At 43.3% G+C, this 23,466-nt stretch overlaps 1 protein-coding gene across 1 annotated transcript in view; it reads left to right on the top strand.

Moving 5' to 3' along the window:
- The window catches only part of BTAF1 (B-TFIID TATA-box binding protein associated factor 1), a 3,603,226-nt gene that overhangs the window by 1,283,295 nt on the left and 2,296,465 nt on the right, over nucleotides 1-23,466 (top strand). The window contains exon 18 of the mRNA XM_044055641.1: nucleotides 2,160-2,264. Coding sequence (XP_043911576.1) covers nucleotides 2,160-2,264 — 105 coding nt within the window. The remainder of the gene's footprint in view (nucleotides 1-2,159; nucleotides 2,265-23,466) is intronic.

Genomic DNA, 23,466 nt, shown 5'->3' with positions numbered 1-23,466 from the left:
AAATATTTTACACAATAAAAGATCAGAGGATTAAGTAACCAAACCAGAATCTAAGTGTTTTAAGGCAGCACAATACTTGAATAATTGGTGACCAATATTTAAAGCAGTTGTTGCCTCACAGCAAGAGGTTCTCCCATTTGATTCTCGGCTGGAGTGCGGGGAGTGCCTTCTGTGTGGAGTCTGCATGTCCTCCCCACGGTTGGGTGGGCGTTCGAAAGACGTGCATAAATGGGTGTGCCTTCGTTGAAGGTTGAACGCCGAGCTGGCACCTCAGCGTTTGTGAAAATCTACTGCCAATCATTAGCGGACTGGAGTTCTGCCGTGGCGACCCCTAACCGGGAAAAGCCAAAAGACAAATAAACACCACCTGTATAAGCTGTGTCAACGCAATAGTTAGGAATAGCCAATACTCTGAGCAGATATCCAGTCCACTAGGGAAGCTAAAGCTGCATGCAACTTTTAGTACTTAAATCTATGTTAAAATAAGTTAACTTAAGATTGTCAATTTTGACAGCATCTGTAATATTAGACAGAGACACCATTATTAGAACCAAGGAGGCAAGATTTATTTATAGTAAATATTAAGTCCAAATCTGATCAACCTTTTGTATTCACTTTCATTCTCTGTGACGTCTTTGCATCTGAGCTGTGGCTTCTCTTTATTTAGGTAAAACTGCCTTGCTCTGCTTAAGAAAACCCAATCTTCCCTGCTAAATCTGCCAGAAGATTTTTAAGACCTACTATTTGCTGTGAGCCTGGGTTATTCCATTTTCTGATGACAAGCTTTTTGGTAGACTGTTAAACCAGAAAAAGAAACCTTACAGTCTAAAATGGAAGCTGATCAGCAGCATAAAGCCGGGGGGGCAGTGTTAGTGGAGCTAAAGATAGCACATTTGCCTTTGGTGCATAAGGCTTCGTTTTACCCACACATGGTGGGAGGAGGTGGTGCTTCACATGACTGTTGGCATTTGGTTGAGATGTTAAACCAAGGTCCCATCTGCTTGAGTTGGTAGAACATCAAATGGGTGTGAAAGATCCATAGCACCTATTGAAAAGGTGGAAGTTCCCTTGCCAATTTTCGCCTGCTACTATATATACCACATCTCACACACGCACACACACGCACGCACGCACACACACACACACACACACACGAGGCCACTAGCACAGTGGGGTCTAACCTGGTCAATGAAGGTTAATTAAAATAAGCAAAAGCTCACTACTCAGTTCTTAACTGGCTTCCAGTCCAGCAGTGGTCTGATTCCCTCCTAGATTATCTTATTTAAACTACTCAACCTAAATTAATTTTCGTACTTCACAGGCAGGTTCTTATTAGGAGATAGAGATTATGCAATTTCCTATTTCAGCCCACATAATGCAAACTATGCCTATACCCCTGACACAAACAGTGCATTAAACAATTAAATGTAGCTTTTCGGTTTGAAGGTCTAGAAAGCCATACTGCCATCCGTCAAACAATTGATTATTCTGAATTCAGGGAAAACTCTGAAACACCTTGTTAAAGCAGCCAAAGGTCACTATAAAAAAAAGAAGAAATTAGCCTGAAATGTTTTTAGCAGTATCCCTTAGAAAAGCAGACTGTGTCCACTCCCCACCAATTCAACCAAAGCTTTAGCCTGTGCATGTCCACCCTTTTCCTACCTACTCACTTTCTTTTTTATTCTCCATATGACATTTTACCTTAGTCAGCCTGAATTCATTTATACTCTCCACACCTCCATTCAATTAAGTTGTAAATAATTACTGTCTTCTAGACCACTGCAGGTAAGTATTTGTAGAATAAGTTAATAAATAACTGCAGAAATCCTTGTTTAAATTTTGTGTGCTCTGTGTAAACCCTATTTGGTAAGTGGTTTTTAGTTTAATTATGCTTGTAGAATCTTAAACAAGCTGAGGAGGAAACAGTTTCAGCTAGTCTGTCTTCTGTTTTGAAAGCACCCGCATTGTAGTTTTCTGAGATTGAGTGGCATTCATTGAGTGCACAGGACTGTTTTAGCTAGAATAACATGAATTAGTTCTGGCAGACTTGTGTCTTTTTTTGTGACCGATGGTTCCTGCTAAGATATCTGAGAAATAGCCAGCTGTTCTAAAAATCTTAGCAAAACATAATTATTTAACTTAATTTTATTCATGTTTAGAGTTCTGCTACATGGCTTACTCCGATTCTTCAAGAAATGTTACGACACATATTTCAAGCTTGCATTTTAGAAAGCAACCAAGACATTTTGGACCTTATTCAAAAGGTAAGTTTTATCTTACACATTAGAAGTCAGTTATGTTAATTCTTGTTTTAAATCATGTCAAGCAAAGCCAAATAATAAAAAATGTAAGCAATCTTCAGTATAGACAGAATTTTTGATTTTATACTTTTTCAACAAATGCTGCTCACACACATTAAAACCAGGTATTGCATCCGGGTCTCTATCAGAACATCAGAGTTTTAAAACTTCAAATGTTCTAATATCGACCCCCTATTCAGTGAACGCTAAAAATAGCGAAGCTGTAGAACAATGAATTTTTTCCTAGGGAAAGAATTCGGTTGGCCGTTTCTCTGGCTTCGCTGTTTTCAGCGCTGTGGTGGAAATTTACGGGTCAGGTTCAGGCAAGTGTGCGATTGTGTGGCTGTTAGGGTTAGGGGCAGGTTAAGTGAGTTAGGGTTAGAGCATGGGGTCAGGTGAGTGTGCGATAGTGACGGACCATAGGGTTTGGGTTAAGGTAAGTGGATAGATAGTGTATGTACAGTTTAGTGTAGGGTTAGATGTAGGATTTTAAGTGTATGTGTGTGGATTGCTGTTTTTTTGGTGTGCTTGTGTTGTGCGTTTTTCGGAATAGCAAATTTTTTCCATGGGAAATAATTCGCTGATGTTCATCGTGCATACAGCTGCAGTCATAACAGATGGGTTCTCCTGCCGTCAGGCGGGTCCTCGGTCGGCCGAATTCCAAAGTCTAGGTCTGGCGTCGGTTGTTGTCACTTCCTCCCTGACGTCAGTGCGACAGGGGTATAAAGGAACCAGCCAACGCCATTTTCTTCAGTCTTTCTTGCCGCGCGGTGCCTGAAGCAGAAGCAGTTCGCAAGTGCCGGTCGGCCAGCTCCTGAGATTACGAAAATTTGGAAACCGAAGTCTTCTTAAAAGCTAAGTATCCCGTTAGGGAACCTTTTCTTGCCTCAGACCGATGTCAGACAAAGTTAATAATTGTATTTCTTGTGGGAAGCAAATACCGCATAAGGATTTCCATTCCCTCTGTATACCTTGTTTAGGCCCAGACCACGACGTCTCTGTCTGTCGCTTTTGTGCTACATTCAATAAACACACTATTAAGCGTCGGGCAGAGTTCGCCCAGCATTATTTTGGGAAAGCATTTTAACTATACCATGTCGTCGGATACTCCGATTTTGTCTAAAAAATGCAAAGACAAGGACCGACACACGAGGTCCACGGCCTCTACCGACACCACGCCAAAGCCGACTACACGTGGTCCGGTTCTCAGCGAGGCGACTACGCAGCCCCTGACCACCGACGACCTGTCTTTGACGGTGTCTCCTGTGCCCGAGGTCGCAGGCTCCTCGGCCCACACCCCGACTACAGATACCGAAGCCACTCTTGGCGTTGAAACTCAGAATGTGGACAGGTCCACCTCCACTCAAGGTGTCTTCAGACCTTCCTCTTCTTTCTCCATCAAGGCTTTCACAAAGTCTAAAGCAACCATGCACTCTAAGAGACCAGCTACACAGGGCCCATCTCCAGGCCCCATGCCTAAGAAACAGATGCTTAAAATGGCTGAGGATTTAATTACTCTTATCAGAGGTTCTCAGCCCCCTCCGGACAAAAGGCCTAGAGTGGAGGAAGATTCCCCCTCCTCTGATCAGGGCTCCATTATTTCAGAGCACTCTGATGATCAGGAACATTCTTACTCCCCTTTTGAAGACTCTGATGCGGAGGAGTCCATCCCTTCTGTATCCCCCCCTGAGGATTACTCATTTGGGGAAACTTTGCATACCTTAAGGGAACACTTCCACTGGGAAGGCCAGGATTATTCAGATTCCAAGAAAAGGCTCAGGGAATTTCTCTTGCTTCCTCAGCACAGGCCTCTGGCTATACCTCCTGTCTTGGACATCCTAGATGATGTTTACTCGGAGGCCTGCCTTAACCCGGACTCTCTACCTCCAGCTCCAGTTAAGCCTGACAGGTACTACAGGGTTCCTGACTCACACCAATTTCTATACAAAAGCCATGCTGCTGACCCAGAAACCATCTCACAGGGCCCCAAGGGGGTTAAGGCCTCCATTGCTAAAAATCCACTGCCTTCTGAGAGAGATTCCAGATCCTTAGAAAGGTGGGGGAAAAAGGTATATACCTCTGCTACCTTATCCATGAGGGCATTAAACTGTCAGTTTCATATGCTAAAATACCAACAGTTTTTGTTATCACAATTGAAAAGTAAAATGTCACAACCTGAACAACCAGACTTGAAGGAGTTGCAGGATTTGATGCATAGTGCAGAACAAGTGGGTAAGCATACCTTACAAATGTGGTTTTGATGCTCTAGAGGCCTCATGTAGAGCTGCTGTTACAGGATCAGTCATACGTAGGCATGCCTGGCTCAAGGAACAAGCCTTGCCTGATCATGTCAAAGCTAAATTACTAGACGCCTCTTCAAAAGGATGTACTATTTGGTGCTAATGCTGAGGAGGTATTAAGGAAAATGGAGGAAAAGGCTAAATCAGTGCAAACTGTGAAAGAATTTCTACAGGTTCAACCCCCACGTTTTAGTAGAAATTGGCCTTCCAAAAACTGGTCCTTTCCTGCCACAGACAGACCCCAAAGAGGCAGATACAGGCGCCTGAGGGGCAGAGGACAATCCCAAGGATCGTATAGAGGCAGACAATGGCAAGCTCCTACACAAAGAGGTGGTGAAGACAACTCGCAATCTTTCAGAAAGCAAACCCAATGACTTTCCCCTTTGCATGCCAACCAGGTCGCAAATGGCAGCCCCCTTAGGAGGAAAGCTGGCATTATTTTCAAAAAATTGGAATATTGTCACAAAGGACAAATGGATCCTGGACATTATAAACAGAGGCTACAAATTCCATTTTCACACCCTTCCAAAAATGAGAGGCATGCCAAACCTGCCACACAATCAAAGGGCAGAGGCACAAAGACAAATTACAGATCTCATAAGCATGAAAGCTATTCAAGAGGTACCTACGCACGAACAAGGTCAAGGTTTTTATTCCAGGCTATTTCTGGTGCCAAGGAAGGGAAAAGATTGGAGACCTATTTTGGATCTATCCATCCTAAACACATTTCTTCTCGTACCAAAATTCAAGCTGCTCACTCTACAGCAACGTCTTCCCATGCTGGTCAAGGAGTCTTGGCTGGTAACATTGGACCTCAAGGAGGCATACCTGCATGTCCCTATCAGACAAAATTGCAGAAGGTACCTCAGATTTCTTGCAGGTTCAACCCATTATCAATTCTCTGCATTGCCCTTTGGCTTATCTACTGCGCCCAGAGTATTCACGAAATGCCTGGCATCAGTAATTGCCTACTGCAGACTTCAAGGGATACAAATATATCCCTATTTGGACGACTGCCTGATCCAAGCGGACAGCAAGCACATTCTTCTGAAACATCTGGCTTATGTAATAATGTTATTGAATTCTCTGGGATACACAGTCAACAAAAAGAAATCAAGGCTAATACACTCTCGGAAGATAATTTTCCTGGGTGCCAATTTGGACACACACACCCAGATGGCCTACCTCACGCCAGAGAAGCAGGGGCAACTAATTCAATACTTCATAACACTAGCAAATTGCACCAGGCTGACTGCAAGGAAAATCCTGCAGGCTCTGGGATTCATGGCATCTTGCATCTTACTAATCCCATGTGCAAAGCTGCATATGAGGAAACTACAATGGTACCTGAAAAACATATGGTCTCAACACAGCCACAGTTTGGAAACAATAATACCACTAATTCCATGTCTGCAAAAGGAATTTCTGTGGTGGGCTCAAGCATGTCAAACAAACACAGGTCTTCCATTCAGCAAGCCTCAAGCAAATCAAGTCATCACAACAGACGCCTCGGACTACGCCTGGGGGGTGCACATGACAGATCGGTGCATTCAGGGCAAGTGGTCCCAAAAAGAAAAGCACCTTCACATCAATCAAAAAGAAATGCTAGCAGTAATAAATGCTATTACAGCTTTCAAGGACCTCCTACAACCAGGTCAACTATTGATAAGAACGGACAACACCACAGTTATGTGGTACATAAATAAGCAGGGAGGAACACATTCTTACCCCCTATGCAGACTGGCCATGTCACTTTGGAACATGGCCATGGACTTACAAATGGAACTACAAGCACAGTACTTGCCAGGCAAGGAAAACACGCTGGCAGATAACCTAAGCAGGAATATGACAGACCCACACGAATGGAAGTTGCATCCAAAAGTTTTTACAGAAATAATCCAAGAATCGGGAAGGCCAGACATAGATCTCTTTGCCTCCCCCAAAAATCATCAATTGACAAAATTCTGCTCAAGGATCTTCCATCCAAAGGCCTGGAGAGTGGACGCTCTCTCTTTCAGTTGGACATCAATGACAGTTTATGCCTTCCCACCTCTTCCTCTGCTGCCCAAAGTTCTATTGAAGACCAGAGCAGACAGACCAAAGATGATCTTCATTGCTCCGGACTGGCCAAGGCAACACTGGTACCCACTCCTGAGGAGCCTGACGCATTCCCCACCATGGACCCTGCCTCTAATGCCTCCTCTTCTGACTCAGCACAGCTTCAAAACTCTTCACAGTCAGCTAAAAACACTCAATCTAGCCACTTGGAAGATTCCTTAGCATGACAGCAGGCCCTACTCTCCAAGGAGGTGCAGGATGTCATTTTGGAGGCCAGGAGGCCATCAACTAGAAAAGCTTACTCTGCAAAATGGAAACGTTTTTGTGTCTGGAATAAGAAAAAGGGCCAGGACCCTGGAAAACTGAATCTACCTCAAATACTACAATACTTGACTGAACTGCTAAGCAGTGGACTTTCTTTCTCCTCCATCAAAATCCATGCCTCAGCCATTTCTGCAGAATACAACACTGATCCACCTTTATTCTCTCACCCTCTCTTAAGACAGTTCTGCAGAGGGGCTAAGAATTTAAGACCTCCAAGGAAACAACCAATACCTGCTTGGGATCTTAATTTCATTCTGGAAAAACTGACCTTGCCTCCTTTTGAGCCAGCTGCCTCATCAGATTTGCAATATTTGTCCTGGAAAACAGCCTTCCTTCTGGCTATCACCTCAGCTCGTAGAGTTTCAGAACTATAGGCTCTCATGGCTGTCCAGCCTTTTATCATCTTCCATCAGGACAGAGTTTCCTTACGAACCAACCCGTCCTTTATGCCTAAAGTGGTATCCAGGGTAGCTTTAAATCAGGCCATACATTTACCTACTTTTTATCCTAATCCTCAAAACAAAGGGGAGAGATTACTACATTCCTTGGACATCCACAGACAACTGCGTTATTATTTGGACAGAACAAAGCCTTTCAGAAAATCAGAACAGCTCTTTGTGGCCTATGCGGTAGGAGCTCAAGGAAAGCCAATCTCCAAACAGACAATCTCAAAATGGATAGCCCACTGCATACGCTTTTGCTATTCCTTTCATGTCAAAGCTGTACCTATAGGCATTAGAACTCATTCCACCAGGGCGACAGCCACCTCTGCAGCCTTCCTCAGAGGAGTTCCTACCAAGGATATTTTGGAAGCAGCCACTTGGAGTTCTGTGCATACCTTCTCCAAGCACTACAACCTACCATTATACTCCAAATCTAGAGCAGGCTTTGCCACTGCAGTCTTGCAGGGCATTTTGGCTCCTCCTAGTTCCACCTAGTGCCTACCACCCCTTTCTTAGCTTTGGGATTCTACCCATCTGTTATGACTGCAGCTGTATGCACGATGAACATAGTACAGTTTTGTACCTACCATAAATGTAGATGTTCGAGTGCTAATACAGCTGCAGTCCAGGTTTCCCCTCCCTCCTTCCCCTCTTGGGACAGGCCTATAGGCTAGCACATCCTCATACAACCTGATTGGGGTATTCTTTTATGATGTATTTGCTTGCAACTACTGTATTTTGATTATATTGCACTGCATTATTACACAAACTTATGTATTGCCTGCCTTCTGAGGGCACCTGACATCTGGGGCAAGAAAAACTGAAGAAAATGGCGTCGGCTGGTTCCTTTATACCCCTGTCGCACTGACGTCAGGGAGGAAGCGACGACAACCGACGCCGGACCTAGACTTTGGAATTCGGCCGACCGAGGACCCGCCTGACGGCAGGAGAACCCATCTGTTATGACTGCAGCTGTATTAGCACTCGAACATCTACATTTATGGTAGGTACAAAACTGTACTTTCTGAATGTTGGATATTTTGTGGTTTAGATATTTTAGGTTCGATGAAATAGCGTTCGCTATTGTCATCTTTTGATAGCGTGATATAAATGCTTGCATCCCATGTAGTTGCTGTTTCTATTGGAAAGTCAGCTGTTCAGATTGTAATGAAGATGAGCATAAATAATTTTAAGGAGCTGGAAGGTTCAAAGAACCTCTCTCATCTTGAGGATGAACATCTTGCCACTAACGGACTCATTTAAGACATATTACAAAGGGGATGGGATTCATTCATCCTTAAGCATCTCCCAACATGGAGTTACTCTCAGGCATGTGAGAAACCCACACCAGATGTCAAGCATGCCAGGACCTGTGTGTGACTGCTTGCACATCATGTTCTTCAGTTTATGGTGGAAATCCATGCCTTGCCTTAAAATGATCCTCCTATACCCACTACTCAAAATCCCATAAAAAATGTAGCTACCTGGTCATGCATGCATGGGTCATAAATACTGATGCAGGCTTACCTAATAGTTCCTCCTCAACAATGATTAGTCTTGCTGGACCTCAGGAAGTAGCTTTGGTCCCCTAATACTGCAGATTCCTGACCTCATGATTTGAATAGCCACTCCCTGAAATCAGAACAGATATACCAAAGGCTGTCAGCTCAGACCAATGGAGAAGCAAATACACCAGCAAGATGGAAACTAGAAGTCCGTCTTCCCAGGCTTTCTGTCCACTAGCTTATCAGTGGATTAAAGTAGAATCCAATCCCTGCATGTTTCTCACAATACCTGACTTTGAGATCTGGGAAGCTGCACAGAATATGGTCTTACCTCTGGAAAGTCTACTCCAACCAATCTTTGAGAGACCTCAGTTGAAAAAAAAATCCTCTAAAGTAATGAGGGGCCATTCTACATGCAAGTTCATACAAAGCAATCTGCCATTCAGTACAGGAGTCAGTTTCAGAAATCCCAAAATTACATAAAAGGGCATATGGGTGTAAAAATGGGTATTGTAGCAAAGCTCCAAATCCAGACTGGCTCAGGAAAAAGTGTACCTACATAGTTGGCATGTGACATCCCAGCATGTCATCATAGGTGTGCATTTCTTCCACACCACAGGAGTTTAAAAACAATGCTGAAAACTGACTGGTAGAAAAGATGAATTATTCCCAAAGGGCCTATATCAAGAAGGATCCTGAGTGGGACTTCCTAGATGGCTGATTGAGCAGCATGTTTATTGGAGCTCTGTCACTTTGAAACTCAGAAACTACTGATATAGGAAGTAAAACTTGTACATTTTGGTAAAATTTGATTGCAGGTTATTACACTGCCTGCATTGCAGTAACAAACAAAAAAAATGAAAAAAAGGTCATTAAGTCAAGGAATGAAGTCCTGACTATAACCTTTGTGACCGGAATTTAGCGGTCCTGGCACTATAGGAGCCAGGCAAGGAGGGGGAAGATTGAAGAGGATTAGCCTGCTGACTTTTTCTGGGGTGGGGGGGGCAGCATCCCTCAGAAGGCAGCACATGTAAAACCCTCTCCTTGCACACTAAATGTGCAGATAGTAAAAACCTCTTGCCAACCCTTGTGGCTTCCTGGAAGAAGACTCCTCTTGGTTGGATATTGCCCATTCTCTGACTGGGAATAATCTCAGTTCTGCAAAAAAGATCCAGTTGCAGCTTTAGATTGATGGCTTCAGTAAATAAAATGAACTCCGATGTGTTTAAATTGTGACACTAGAGTAGTATATGTAGTCTAATGATAAATGTTTGGGGAAACAGTGGAAGCAGCTTTAAGTATGTCTAAAGCTATACTCCTAAAACTAGAAAAATTGGAGACTAAATGAAGAAAAGACTGGCTGAACACGAGGCTTGTATGTTTTTTTTTCTATGTACCAGAGAAACTGGAAGGAGTGGACTGTTTATCTTAAAATTACAGACAAGTAACCAAATTGGTGTTGCACAGCAGGATTTGTTAATTGAGATTAGGGCTTGTACTTGGCTGGCTTTGTAAGGGCCATAGGGCCATTAGACTAGTAACCTTCTGTGATCCTATGAGAGGACGCATCATTTGTATGGTCATAATCAGGTCATCTAAAAACAACAAAGACCTATATTGACAGATGAAATCATACCAGCAGAAAGAGCTTCTCTTGACACAGCTTGGTCAGAATAGAAAGCAGAGGATACCAGTGTGTTTATGGAACATGCTTCTCTTTTACCAGTTGTATAATGAATTAAGTTTATCCTGACATTCAGGGGATATAGAAAGGTAGGTGTGAGATTCAAGTTGCTATATTGAGCTATCTTTGGAATTTTCATGTGCTGGAGGTTGAAGATATTTTTGGAAGCAGAGCAAACTACAGAGGGAAATACTTGACAATGTTTGAGCTAGCAAGATGGAGATTCTGCTGCTTAATCTCCTCTGTCAGTCAGAAAGCCAGAGATAGAGAGACTTTGTCAAGGAAACCTCTTCCATCCTTTTGAATGAATATGCTTAAGAAAATAAAGACGTCAAGGAGTTGACAGATCAGGAGGACCCTGGACATTATCAGAGACCAGTGCTGGGAAACTTAAGTGATTGGGAAAAAACAAACTGTGAAATGAACTTAGTGATCTAGTGGGAAAACTGTAAAGCATCAATCCTATTGGGCACTGATACCATATGTGAATTGTGGTTGTCCAGGATGAAAAGGCAGGAAGTATGTGTTAAATGGGTGGGAAAACTATAAATCATTTATGTCACTTATCAGTAGTGCTTAGCATGACACTGTAGGGACTGAAGTGACTTAACATTTTTTGTTCTCATTAATGTTCGTGTCAAAGTTTCTTGGTGTAAATTGCATGTTACTTTGTAAAGTAGTTCTTTATAGTAAGCAATGTGGTATTTTAAAAGACAGGTAGGTTGAGTTTTCAGTGACGGCTGTATATGCTAGTGAAATTAAAGCAAGAACTTTTTCTTATTTGCAATGTGTTTGGGCTTTGCACTGTAGCAAGTTACAGTTAAAGGGTGGAACAGTTGAAAATTAATCTTGCAATTGTTGGCTTATAGGGTGTAAATATGAATTGATAGATATAGAATTAAGACAACCTTTCTTTTACACAATTGAATATCTTGATTTTTTTTTTTTAGTTTGTTGTAGACTTTTTAAACAAAAAAAAAAGGAAAAGCGAAGCTTAAGGGCTTTCAAGATGATGCACACTAATTAGCTTAATTTCAGCTCTCCCAATATGAATAAAGAAAGAGCAATTCTGCCAACTTGAGTAAAATTCAGTTACTGGCTAGTAAGTACAATGTCTGGATGCCAGTAAAGAGGAAACTTAGAGAACCTGAATGAAAATCAACTAGAAAAGATGAAGAGAAAACACTAACTGGGAAGAATCCTGCACATGTTCAGCTAAAAGCAGTTCAAGCTCCAGCTATGGTGCAAGAGATGGCTTCCAGTGATTAGAGGAAAAAAATAAATCAAAATGTTCTCAGAGCTGATTAAAATAAACAAAACATTGAAACAACATATCAACTCAAATAAAAAAGGCTGGAAAATATCAGAAGGTTTAAGTAGCTATTCAGATCAACTGATAAAACTGCAAAATATCTGCAGCTGAAATGAGGAAAAGACTGGCTGAGTACGAGACTTCTCAAGAAAAGTTGTTTCAGAAAAATGGTAAAGTTTAGAGGACAGAGTACGCAGAGAACACCTAAGACTTTTTGCTGTACCAGAGAAAGTGGAAGGAGCAGACTGCATTCATGTTATGAAAGCACAAATAAGAAACTGGACTGGTATTCCACAGCATGATTTGTTAACTGAAAAGGTACATCGAGTGTGCTCCAAACCTGGCCATGAGAAAGCAGACAAAACGTGTATTAGCATAGATGTATTCATACCAGCAGAAATAGTTTCTCCTGACAAAAACTGTGGCAGAAAAGTTAAGTATTAAAATTGGAGATGGTAGTGTGTGTGAAAAATGATTATTCATTGTATACCAGGCAACATAGAATCAGATTTATCCCAGCAATGAGGAAATGTTGAGAGGCAAGTGTTGAGATTCAAGCTGCTGTATCTCTTCAGAATATTTTTTTTTGTTGTTGAGGATCAAAGTCATTTTGATGCAGAACAGGGTAAAGATGAAATACATTAATTTGCCTAACAAAAATGAGCCAGCAAATGGGAGGGGACGCTGCTTCTCATTCTTCTAATGAAGTTCATAGAGAAACCTTTTCTGATGTTCCAAAGGAAAATGCTTGAGAGAGAGAAAGCACAAGAGTTGAGTAGAAAGAATTGGGAGTACCTTGGATTTAAACCAGAGTCTGGGGTTGGGAGATGTGGATGAACAATAAGAAGACCATAAATATGGAAAATGGTGAATAAATGTGAGATTATAATGCATCAGTCACATTTGCGAGATATGACTTTGCAAGAAAAAGTGGCTGAGAATGATTGGAGTTTGACTGTTAACTTGTGGGTGAACTGAAAAGCATATACCCCTCTTCATTATTGTTAGAAGGACACTGAAAGGAAAACACAAGTGTTTGCTTAAAACATTTCTTGATATAAACATGTTATATACTAAAGCAGATTTATGTAGTTGCGGATCTATGTGAGGGGGTGAGGGTAAGTCTTTTAAGTGACATGATAAAGATGTTAAAATAAACATTTTATTAAGAAATGTAGGCATTGCAGTGTAAAAAAAAGGCTGGGAAAAGACATGTTAAGTTAATATGCTGTCATCTTTGGGTTGTTGGGATGGGAGTAATGTGCACAGATTGATTTGAAATGATTTATCTTGCATAGGTGTAGGTTTGGATAATGCCCTTGTATTCTAGAAACAAGTTTTTTAAGCAAGTAGGCTTGAAAAATAAGACATTCTGAATGCCATGAGAAGTACTGAGTCTCTTGTGTATGCAATGATAGTAGCTTGCCTTTTTTTCCCTTTAGCAAATGTTGAGTGTGATTTAAGAAATCTGCAGCTGAAGGCAGTTGCACATTCTGTTTCCATAGAAACAAGATGTTTGTAGGTGTAGGCAATTCATCTAGAGAGTCCTAAGTATTGTTTCCTGAGGGAAATGTAAAATTAAAAGGTACAAGGCCAAAGCCATTCAGTAAAAAAAAATTTTGGAAATGAAAGGTATCCGCTTTCTTAGCAGCCTTAATACAGCAATGCATTTGCTAGAACCTTATATAATTTATTTTTATTTAAATATATCCAGTGCACTTTTTATTAAGCTAAAGTTTTTTTTCTCCCTGAAAGCATGTTTTTCAAATCTGGGAGGGGAATAGAGGTAAAAAAAATAAAGAATAGGCAGCCATTAGTGTAAGTGGGGAACACTGGTTATAATGTGTGCTTTAGCATGGATAACCCTAATTTTAGGTTAGGCAATGCTTATGTGTGTAGCTGTTGATTTTGGGGAAGTTGTTCACATAGTGATCTTTAAACTTCATTGTTTAAAGATGCACGTAGTTTTGTGTATTGTAAGTTAGGAGGGTATTTTTTTCAGGATTTTCATTAAAACAAAGAGTCTTTAAAAAATGTGACAAGTTAAAATGTAGATGAGAAGAAACAACTGTATAAAGGATCTACCTGCCAAACATTACTGTGCGCATGTAGCACAAAAGTTGAGAATGCGTATTTTCAGCAGTCCTGCCACGTATATTAGGTGGGAACAGTACCTTGTTATAATTGCTACACTGTCCATATTTTAGAATGTAAATGGCCTTACAATTAGAGAAAAAGGTATAAGTACTGAATTAAAGAAATGCAGAGTGCAAATAATGCTGCAGGAGATGCATTCGGAAAGAAATGGATATGTGAATTTGAAAAATAATTTCAGGATGAATATTCAGCAGAATATCAGGGATAGGGGAAGAAGAGAGTAAAGTAATTGCTAGAGGAGCTCCAGTGGTGATAGAAAAAAATAAAACAAGGATGATGGTAGATTAGTAGTTGTAAGGGATTAATGGCTATGAAGGAGGATTATACTGGCATGTATTTATATTCAACAAAAAAAACTACTATAAAGGATCTTAAGAATATTTTCGGAGAAATCAGCATTCAGCTGGGATATTACTTACAGGTGGGGACTGGAACTTGATCTGCAACAGTGAGGATTTTTCTGGGGGACGTAAAAGGAAAAAATATAGAGGGTTGATTTCTGAAGGCATCTATGAAAATATTTGGTATGAAAGATGTGAATTCAGTAGTAGGAACTCTGAGAAGATTTATATATACCCCAAGGTACAATAACTGGGCTAGACTAGACAAATATTTCACAGGAACTTGTGCATTTAATTGAAAGTTTCAGCTTGCATTCAGTAACAATTTCAGATCATGCACAAATACAAACTAAGATAAAAATGCAGGGTAATGAAGTAAAAATGACACTGGTGCTTTCCCATCTACCTATTAAAAAGAGAGAAATTTGATGAACTGTGGTTGAAATTATTCAAGAGAAAATAGGGAAGATAGAGATTTCTTCATAAGTTATAGCTATTGAGTGGGATACAGTTAAAGTGGAGTTTAAAAGTAGGGTAGGCATAAATGAGAATGGTATGGTTAAGAAATATTTGGAATTGAGAGGGAGTGAAAAGGGTTTAAGTATTGCAGGATAAGGGGAATCTCGTACAACAAGAGGGGCAACTGCAGAATGTCAGAGAAAATAAGGGAATATCTGGATACTCTGAAGTTGAGCAGCTGTTTTTTTAAAACTCCAGAGCGCAAAAATTTTTAGCACAACAGCTTAGGCAACAGAAAGTAGAAAGGGTGATTGCCAAACTGAGGAATCCTATAACAAGAAAAATGAACGGAGGTACTGTAGCGGTATTAGAGATATTTCAGAAATTTTATGAAAATTTGTACAAAGCAGAAAAATGTTAAAATCACGAAAGAGCATCAGTGATATTTATGGAAGACTTAAGGTATGCCAAGGTTAGAGGTAGATGAGGCTCAACAATTAACAGTGAAGGTAGGAGATGAGATAAGAATGCTGATGTATAATCAATCTACAGGAAAGTTTCAGAAACCGATGGTATTCCAGTGGAAGTTAGTAGAGGGAAAAAGAGATGATAGGGAGAGGAAGACACCAACATCTTGGAAGAAAGTTGTGTAGCCTGTGTTACCTAAAGATGGCAAAGACCCATCACACCCAGCGTCATATAGACTTATTTAAATTGTAAACCAGGATTATAAAATGTTTTTATAATGGCCAAAAGAATGGCAAAGGTGTTGCCAAAACTGATACGTATCAGTGTGGTTTTGTGGGGGGAGGCAAACATTTGACAACATTAATAAAATGATGATCCAGAAAGAAGCAGACTGTAAGAAAATACTGCTGCTGTTGGTGGGTCTTGATGCAAAGAATGCATTTGAGGGAGTGAGCTGGGATTTTATGAGCAGGGCAATAGGATCATTTGTGTTCCCTGATGCATTAGTAAGATAAATTGATGATGTTTGCGGGATTTGTGTTAAGAATTAAAAACAGCTGAAGAAATAATGTTTTAAAACTGCAACGACGTAATATAAAAATATAAACACTATTAATAGGATACCGCAGGATATAGCTCACTAACCAGCAATACCACCAGTTTATTGTACTTAAAATCACATAGGTTCCAAAAGCATAACGGATCTAGCGCTTTCATCCACTACAATGTGGACTTCTTCAGAATCCTGAAGAAGTCCACATTGTAGTAGATGAAAGTGCTAGATTTTAAGTACAATAAACTGGTGGTGGTATTGCTGGTTGGAGTGAGCTTATATCCTTCGGTATCCTATTAATAGTGTTAAGAATTAAGGTGGGTGAGTTGCTCTCTAAGTTGCCTGAATAGAGGAAGGAAGGCAGGGGTGTCCCCTTTCCCCATTGTTTGCTTTATATTTTTGAGTCTGGTTAAGGAAGGTTCTTCTATATACCACAAGGCTTTGATATTGCCTTAGTCTACATTTTGAGGAAATTAGATTGACCACAAAAATACTCCAATTTTTATTAATCAGGAAAATTCTGAAAAGGTGGGATAGTTTATAGGAAGGACTCATGTTTTAAAACCTTGATTGAAAAACCTTTGGTAATAAGAAATGAAGGTGGGATGGTCAAATGTGGATGGTGTGGACAGTGTAAACATGTACAGGAGGGGACTATTATTAATCTTGATCAGGGACCAAGTATTACATTTTTAAGAAATTATTATTGTGGTGCCAAAGGTGTGATATACATGGCAAAGTGACAGTTGTGTAAAGGTTTCTATATCGGCAAGACCATTAGACGCTTGAAGGAAAGAATTTACCAGCATCACTATAGTATCGGAAAGAATTATGAAAGAAATGCCTTATATAGTCAAAGATAATCCAGCTCATTTTTTTAAATTTACTATAATGGATCAGGTGGATCTGGGTCCTAGGGATGGGACCATCTGATGTCTTTTTAGAATTTAAAGAAATGAAATAGCAACTTAAATACCATGCTTCAGTGTTTCCTGGCCTGAATTATGTCACTTCCATTAGTAATGCTTGAAAATTAAAGGTCATGTTCATTATTTAAAGAGCTTTAACGTTTACAGAGTGTTTTTGGTGTGACTTCTTTTATAATATAAGTGATTAGTAAGTGGGATGAATTTTTTTTGTACAGAAATGTTTTTAAAAAGAAAAGGAGGGCTGTAATCAACAGAGTAATAACAGTATTAGTGGTCACATGGTAGGAAAAGGAGAATGTACCTTTGATATAAAATGTCTGATCTGTGTATCAAGCATTCTGAAGAAGTCTCCTGAAATTGTAGACAAAAGCGCTTAATCAGTTAAAATGAGTATCCGTTTTTAGAGCTTGTCCTTTACTGCTAGGAAAAATTTCCTTCCCTTTTATCTTTTTTGTCTTACCAGCAATTTTTCTCCATTATTGTGATGGTTTATTTTACAGCTTTATTTTTCAGTTTTGGTGTCGGTATTTTATTACTTTCTTATATACAAAATATATTGTAGTTCTTTAAATTCCATTGCTACACCCTTGGATCTGAAGTAGTTCACTTCATTTGATCATCAACCTGTGGGTTTCTGATCCGATACGGATCCAAGCCGGCAGCTTACCAAGCTAAAGATACGAGCTCCAAGCTCCTCCCCCTATCCATACTACACTGCGACCTCCTTCCAATCCTCGGATCTCCTTTCCCGCAGCTTCGCCAAGACTGGATTCTTGAGCTCCAGGCAGGTAAAGTGGGTTTGTTGGACAAACTTTAGATGTGTGTGTGTGTACTTGGTTAAAATTTTCCCCTTTTAACCCTCGGTTTTTGTATAAAAAAAAAATAGTAGTAGAGAAAAGAAAGTTTAAAGTACTAAACTTTTCACCCAGTTTAGGCCTCCCCTTCCTGCCCTTGGCATGTGTGTCTGTGCGTTTGGCTAGTTAGCCTTATTAGTGTAGGTATGTTGGAGTTGCAAAAACCGACTTGCTCTAAATGCACAGTGTGGCCATAAGCTATCGCCGGCCGATGGTCACACTCTCTGCATGGTTTGTTTAGGGGTTACACATCTTTCCTCAGGCTGAAAGATATGCGCAGCCTTCAACCCCCGGTCCCTGTGGGATCACAGGACCAAGCTGATTCTGGTCGGTCTTCTACCAGCAGAACCAGCCACCTCTTCTTCATCTTCAGCCATGGCTGTGGCTGTTCAGGCTTCCGGCCCTCCTCTGTGTGGGACTCTCACTTCCAGACAAGGTGAGAGAGAGGCCAGAAAGCAGCAAAATAAGGAAAAGGATAGCGAGAGAGAAAGAGAGAGACCGACAAGGAGAGGGGTCACAAGAGACAAGCGGACTCTGATCCGTGGCCCCCCCCCCCCTTGCTAAATTGATCTCTACTCCGGAGGAAGTTGCTAGGCTGTCTTCCCCTCGGCTCCGTTCTCCAAGATTTTCCCCAGAGCCAGAGGAGGAGGAGGCACAGCCCGCTTTGAGGTTGTCCTCTCATCGGCTCTCCCGGTCGGTGGTGTCCTCGAGATCCACAATGAGCTTCTCTGAAGCTGACATGGACTGGATGATGAGAAGGTTATTCCAGACTCAATTGCCGATGGGAATGTTGCTGGTCCCCCTCCAGCCGGAGTGGGGAGTTCGGCTCTGACGTTCCCCCCCGATTGCTCCTTCTCTAATATATCCTCGGGTTTAGGAGTCCCTGGATCCGAGGAGCCCTGGGGTCAGGGGGTCGGTGCCGATGGTTCCTCCAACCTCGACGCCGGCCATGCTCTCGAGTCTGTCGGATCCGAGCTCTTGGAGCCGAGATCTGGGCATCGGATCTGAGGTGATGAGCATGTCGTCAGCCCCGTTGTGGTCGGGGCATAACATCCCTCTGGGTCCGACTGTCCCGGGCTCTGCTCCGATCCCCTCATCGGATCCGAGGAGCACGGCTACCCGCCCAACCAGTTTCAGGGAAGCCAGTTCTCCTTCGGCCTTCGTTGTGGAGAGGGTACTTTCAAGAGAATCGAGAACCCCTCACCCTTTCCTCAGAGTCTGCCCCTGCTCCCTCGCAGTTGTTTGTCTTCTATTATCCAGTCCTCCCAGGGGCAGCCTGTGTCCGATACGCCCCAGACAGTTCCCCTTGAGGAATATGAAACTGTGAGCCCTCCCCGTAGAGCCCTCCCGAGGATGTCCCTCGCAAATGCCAGTGCAAGAGGAGGCACATGGACTCCCCTGAGTCCCTCATTGAGGATACCGACTTGGAGGTAGAGGAAGGCTCCCCCAGATCGCCCCCCCCCCCAAGAAGTTTCCTTTGGAGACGCAATGGAAATTCTCTGCCGGGGGTGCTGGTCCGCCCAAAAGCCTTCCTCGGACGAGTCAGTATTTCTGGAGGTGTTCGAAGCAGGCCCATCTACCTCTTGGGTGTCCCCCTGGCTGACCCTCTGGTGGACCTCATTACCACCAGAGCTTGGAAGGAACCCGGAAAGTGTAGAGCCAATACCCAAAAGGCCAGATAAAGTATTGAGCCCCCCTGCTGACAAGCCCACATAGTGTAAGGGTTCCCCAGTTGATGTCATGGTGGTGGCGGCAGCCACCAAAAACGAACTGGCCCAGGAAAGTTCTTCAGTCCATCCTCCAAACAAGGAGTCTTGGCCGATGGATCGTCTTGGAAAGCGGACGTTTGCTTCAGCTACTTTTGCTATAAAGGTGCTGAATTACATGGCCCATGTAATTAAACGTCAGTGTGACCTTGTGAGAGAGTACGTGGAGTCTCCCCGGAGTCCATTTCGGCCAAGGATAAACTGTCATTCTCTGCTCGTATGGCCACTCTTAAGTCAGTTTCAAATACGTCCATGTGTTTACTCTCTCATGCCACCGAGGGAGCCACTAGGGTAGCCAGGTCTGGTATTGCCATGAGGCGTCATGCCTGGCTCCGGCTTTGTGAGTTTTCGGAACCTTTCAGGGCGTCCTTCGCGAATGCCCCTTTTGAAGGTTTGACCCTGTTCGGGAAGACCGTCCGAGACACACTAGTCCAGAGTGAGAAGGACGGGAAAACACTGTCGGCTGTCGGGATCTGCTTCTCCAACCCTCAAAGGTCCTTCTCCAGGAACCAGCGTGAGCAGAAGCTGTGGCTCCGGAAGTCTCAGCAGTCCCAGAACGCTCTGGACTCCTCCTCCCGTAGAGGTAGAGGGGGACAAGGTGGACACCGGCCCAGAGGCAGAGGGGGACCAAAGAACTTCGGGTCACTGGAACCTTTTTTCGATTGAACCGCACAGCAGCCCTGAGGTGTTGCCCGACTCTCTGGGAGGCAGTCGGGGGATTTTTCAAGGCACCTAGCTCAATGGGAGTCCATAACATCAGATCGCTGGGCACTTCGAATAATATCCAGAGGTTATTCCATTCCCTTCATAAACATTCCCCTATCCACAAGGCGCCTCTCGGACGCCCCACCCGCTGAAAGGGAGGCGGCAGCTTTGGAAATAGAAAAGCTGCTAGGCAAAAGGTCAATCCAGCCAGTGCCCCCAGACCAGTCCATATCAGGCATCTATTCCAGGTTCTTTTTGGTGCCAAAAAAGACGGGGGACTTGAGGCCGATCCTCGATCTATCCATGATGAACCTGTCAGTTGCAAGGAGAAGTTCCATATGGTCACATTACAATCCATCCTGCTGCTCTTGCAGGAGGAAGACTGGGTGTGCTTGGTAGACCTCAAGGATGCATACTACCATATCCTGATGGACAGGCGATCCAGGAGGTTCCTCCACATTCGACTAGGAGCCAGTCACTTCCAGTTCATAGTCTTACCCTTCAGTCTCACCACAGCCCCCAGAGTGTTTACCAAGGTCATGGCAGTTGTAGCGGCTCACCTGAGGCTTCAGGGCATGCAGGTCTACCTGTACCTGGATGACTGGCTCCTCACCGCCCCCACCAGGCATCAACTTGTGCTAGCCAGAAACTCTCTTCTTCAGTTGTCAAATCAGCTGGGTATTACAATAAACCTCAAGACGTCCTTTGTTTAGCTGTTTCAGATTCTGGACTTCATAGAGGCAAGAATAGACTCTCTTCAGGTCATTATATTTTTGACCCCAGACAGACTTTGGGCCTGGCCCTTCATGTCTTGGTATTTCTTCAGACTCCTTCACCTCCAGCGGAGTTAGTCCTGAGAGCCCTAGGGTCCATGGCAGCAGCTATAAATCTGGTTGCTTGTGGACGTCTGCATACGAGTGTTACAGTGGACATTACAAGTTCATTGGTCTCTGCTAAATCAGCCTCTAGACTTCCCGATCCCTTTAAGCAAAGTGTGCAAAGCTTTTCTTATGTGGTGGCTTCAATCCCAGGATCTGCAAGGAGGACGCCACTTTGTTACGCCTCCGCCCCAAGCCCCTATGACCACGGACACCTCCTGCTTAGGGTGGGGCGGGCATTGCTCGGGCAGGACTGTCCAAGGCACGTGGACCCCAAGCGAGACTGTTCTGCATATCAATGTTCTAGAGATGAGAGCAGTCCTTTTAGCGTTGCAGGCCCTTCATGCCTCTCTTCCTCTGGGAACTATTGCAATTCAGTCAGACAATGTCAGTGGTCTGGTATATCAACAAACGGGGGATCCAGGTCCTCGCCACTTTGTCGAGAGGCCATGAGAGTGTGGGAATGGGCGATCCCCAAGGCCATGAGAGTGTGGAAATGGGCGATCTCCAAGGCCATGAGAGTGTGGAAATGGGCGATCTCCAAGGCCATGAGAGTGTGGAATGGACGATCTCCATCCGTTTTCTGACAGCAACACACATCCCGGGTCGGTCTAACATTTTCGCAGACAAATTGAGCAGGACTATCCTTTTGCCTTACGAGTGGTCTCTGAACCCTTGTGTAGAAGGAACAGATCTTCAAGTGGGGTCAGCCTTGCTGCGATCTCTTCACATCGCCGTCCAACGTGAAGTGCAGCGAGTTGTTTGCTCCGATTCCCCCAAGAGGGGAAGTCCCCAGAGATGCTCTTGTCCATGCTTGGCCACTTGGTCTTCTTTATGCATATCCCCCACTTCCTCTCATGAAAAATTTCTTACAGAAAGCTCTTCATTTTGGGAGCAGGGTTATCCTCATAGCCCCATTGTGGCCTTGTCAAGTTTGGTTCCCTTGCCAACAGTCTCATCTACTAGCTCTGCTTATGGATGTTGGATCCCATTCCGGATCTCATTAGTCATCCCTGGGGAATTCCTCCACTGAATCTGGACATCCTCAAGCTTACTGATTGGTTGCTCCAGTTCCATTAATTGCCTAGACTCCCGGTCTCTCTTCCCCAGTTAAGTCCATTCTGGTAGTGGCACGCAAGTCCTCTACCAGGAAATTGTACAGTAGTAAATGGAAGCGTTTTTCCATTTGGGCTTCTCAGAGAAATTTGGATCCTTTTACCACTCCAGTTCCAGCGATGTTAGACATTTTATCTCATATCTTCCAGCAAGGGGCCAGCTCTTCCACAGTGAAAGTCCAGCTGGCGCTGTATCCCATTTTAATGTAGGGGAGAATTCAGGATGTTCATTGTGTTACACTGCTGCAGTCATTACACTTAGGTAATCCTCCCATCAGGCGGTCCTGCAGTTGGCCAGAGTTCCAAAGTCTTGGTCCGGCATCGGTTTCTGTCGCCTCCTCCCTGACGTAAGTGCGACAGGGGTATATAAGATGCAGCCGACACCATTTTCTCCAGTCTTTCTTGCCGCGCGGTGCCCAAAGCAAAAGCAGTTCGCAAGTGCCGGTCGGCCGTCTCCTGAGATTTTCATTGCGAATCCAGAACCGAAGTCTTCTACAAAGCTAAGTACCCCGCTGGGGAAACCTTTTCTTGCCTCAGACCGATGTCAGTAAAAGTTAATAACTGTATTTCTTGTGGGAAGCAAATACCTCATAAGGATTTCCATTCCTATTGTATCGCATGCCTAGGCCCTGACCACGACATTACTGGTTGTCTGTTTTGTGCTAGGTTTAACAAGCGCACTATTAAACGTCGGTTTGATTTTGCCCGACATTATTTTGGTAAAAAAATTCAGTTATACCATGCCGTCAACAAAAATTCAGTTATAGCATGGCCTCTCGACAAAGTGGAACTTCCGATGACCGGAATATACAGAAAGCGCAAAGACAAGGATAGGCGTCTGAGGCCCAAAACTGACGACGAAGCCTCTTCTAGGCCAGTTACCGGTTCTCCGGTTTTCAGCGAGGCGCCTTCGCAGCCCCTGATGACCGCTTCTGGAGAACCACAAGCCGCCTCTGACTCCCACGTGGAGATGGCTGGGCCTTCGGACGCACAAGCTCTTCAGCCTACTGAAACTAACTTTTCAGAGGGATCCGGAGTAGCTGAGCCAACCCACAGCTACAGAGGATGTCTTCAGAACTACTCAGTTAAGCATTAAACCCTCAGCTAAGTCTAAGCCTCCTTTAAAGTCACAGAAACAAATACAGCATTCTCCAGGACAGGCCTCCATGCCTAAGAAACAAATGCTCAAAATGGCCAAAGACCTAATTACTCTGATCAGGGGGTCCCATCCCCCTCCTGATAAAAGGCCTAGACAGGATGCAGACTATGACTCATCCGACCAGGTGTCCATCTCTTCTGATTCGTCCTCAGACCT

Source organism: Protopterus annectens, chromosome 14.part0 (genome assembly GCF_019279795.1).
Source record: "Protopterus annectens isolate FY-2018-M chromosome 14.part0, PAN1.0, whole genome shotgun sequence".
Classification (NCBI taxonomy): Eukaryota; Metazoa; Chordata; order Ceratodontiformes; family Protopteridae; genus Protopterus; species Protopterus annectens.
The sequence above is the reverse complement of the archived record's forward strand: the minus strand, read 5'-3'. Positions and strand labels throughout refer to the sequence as shown.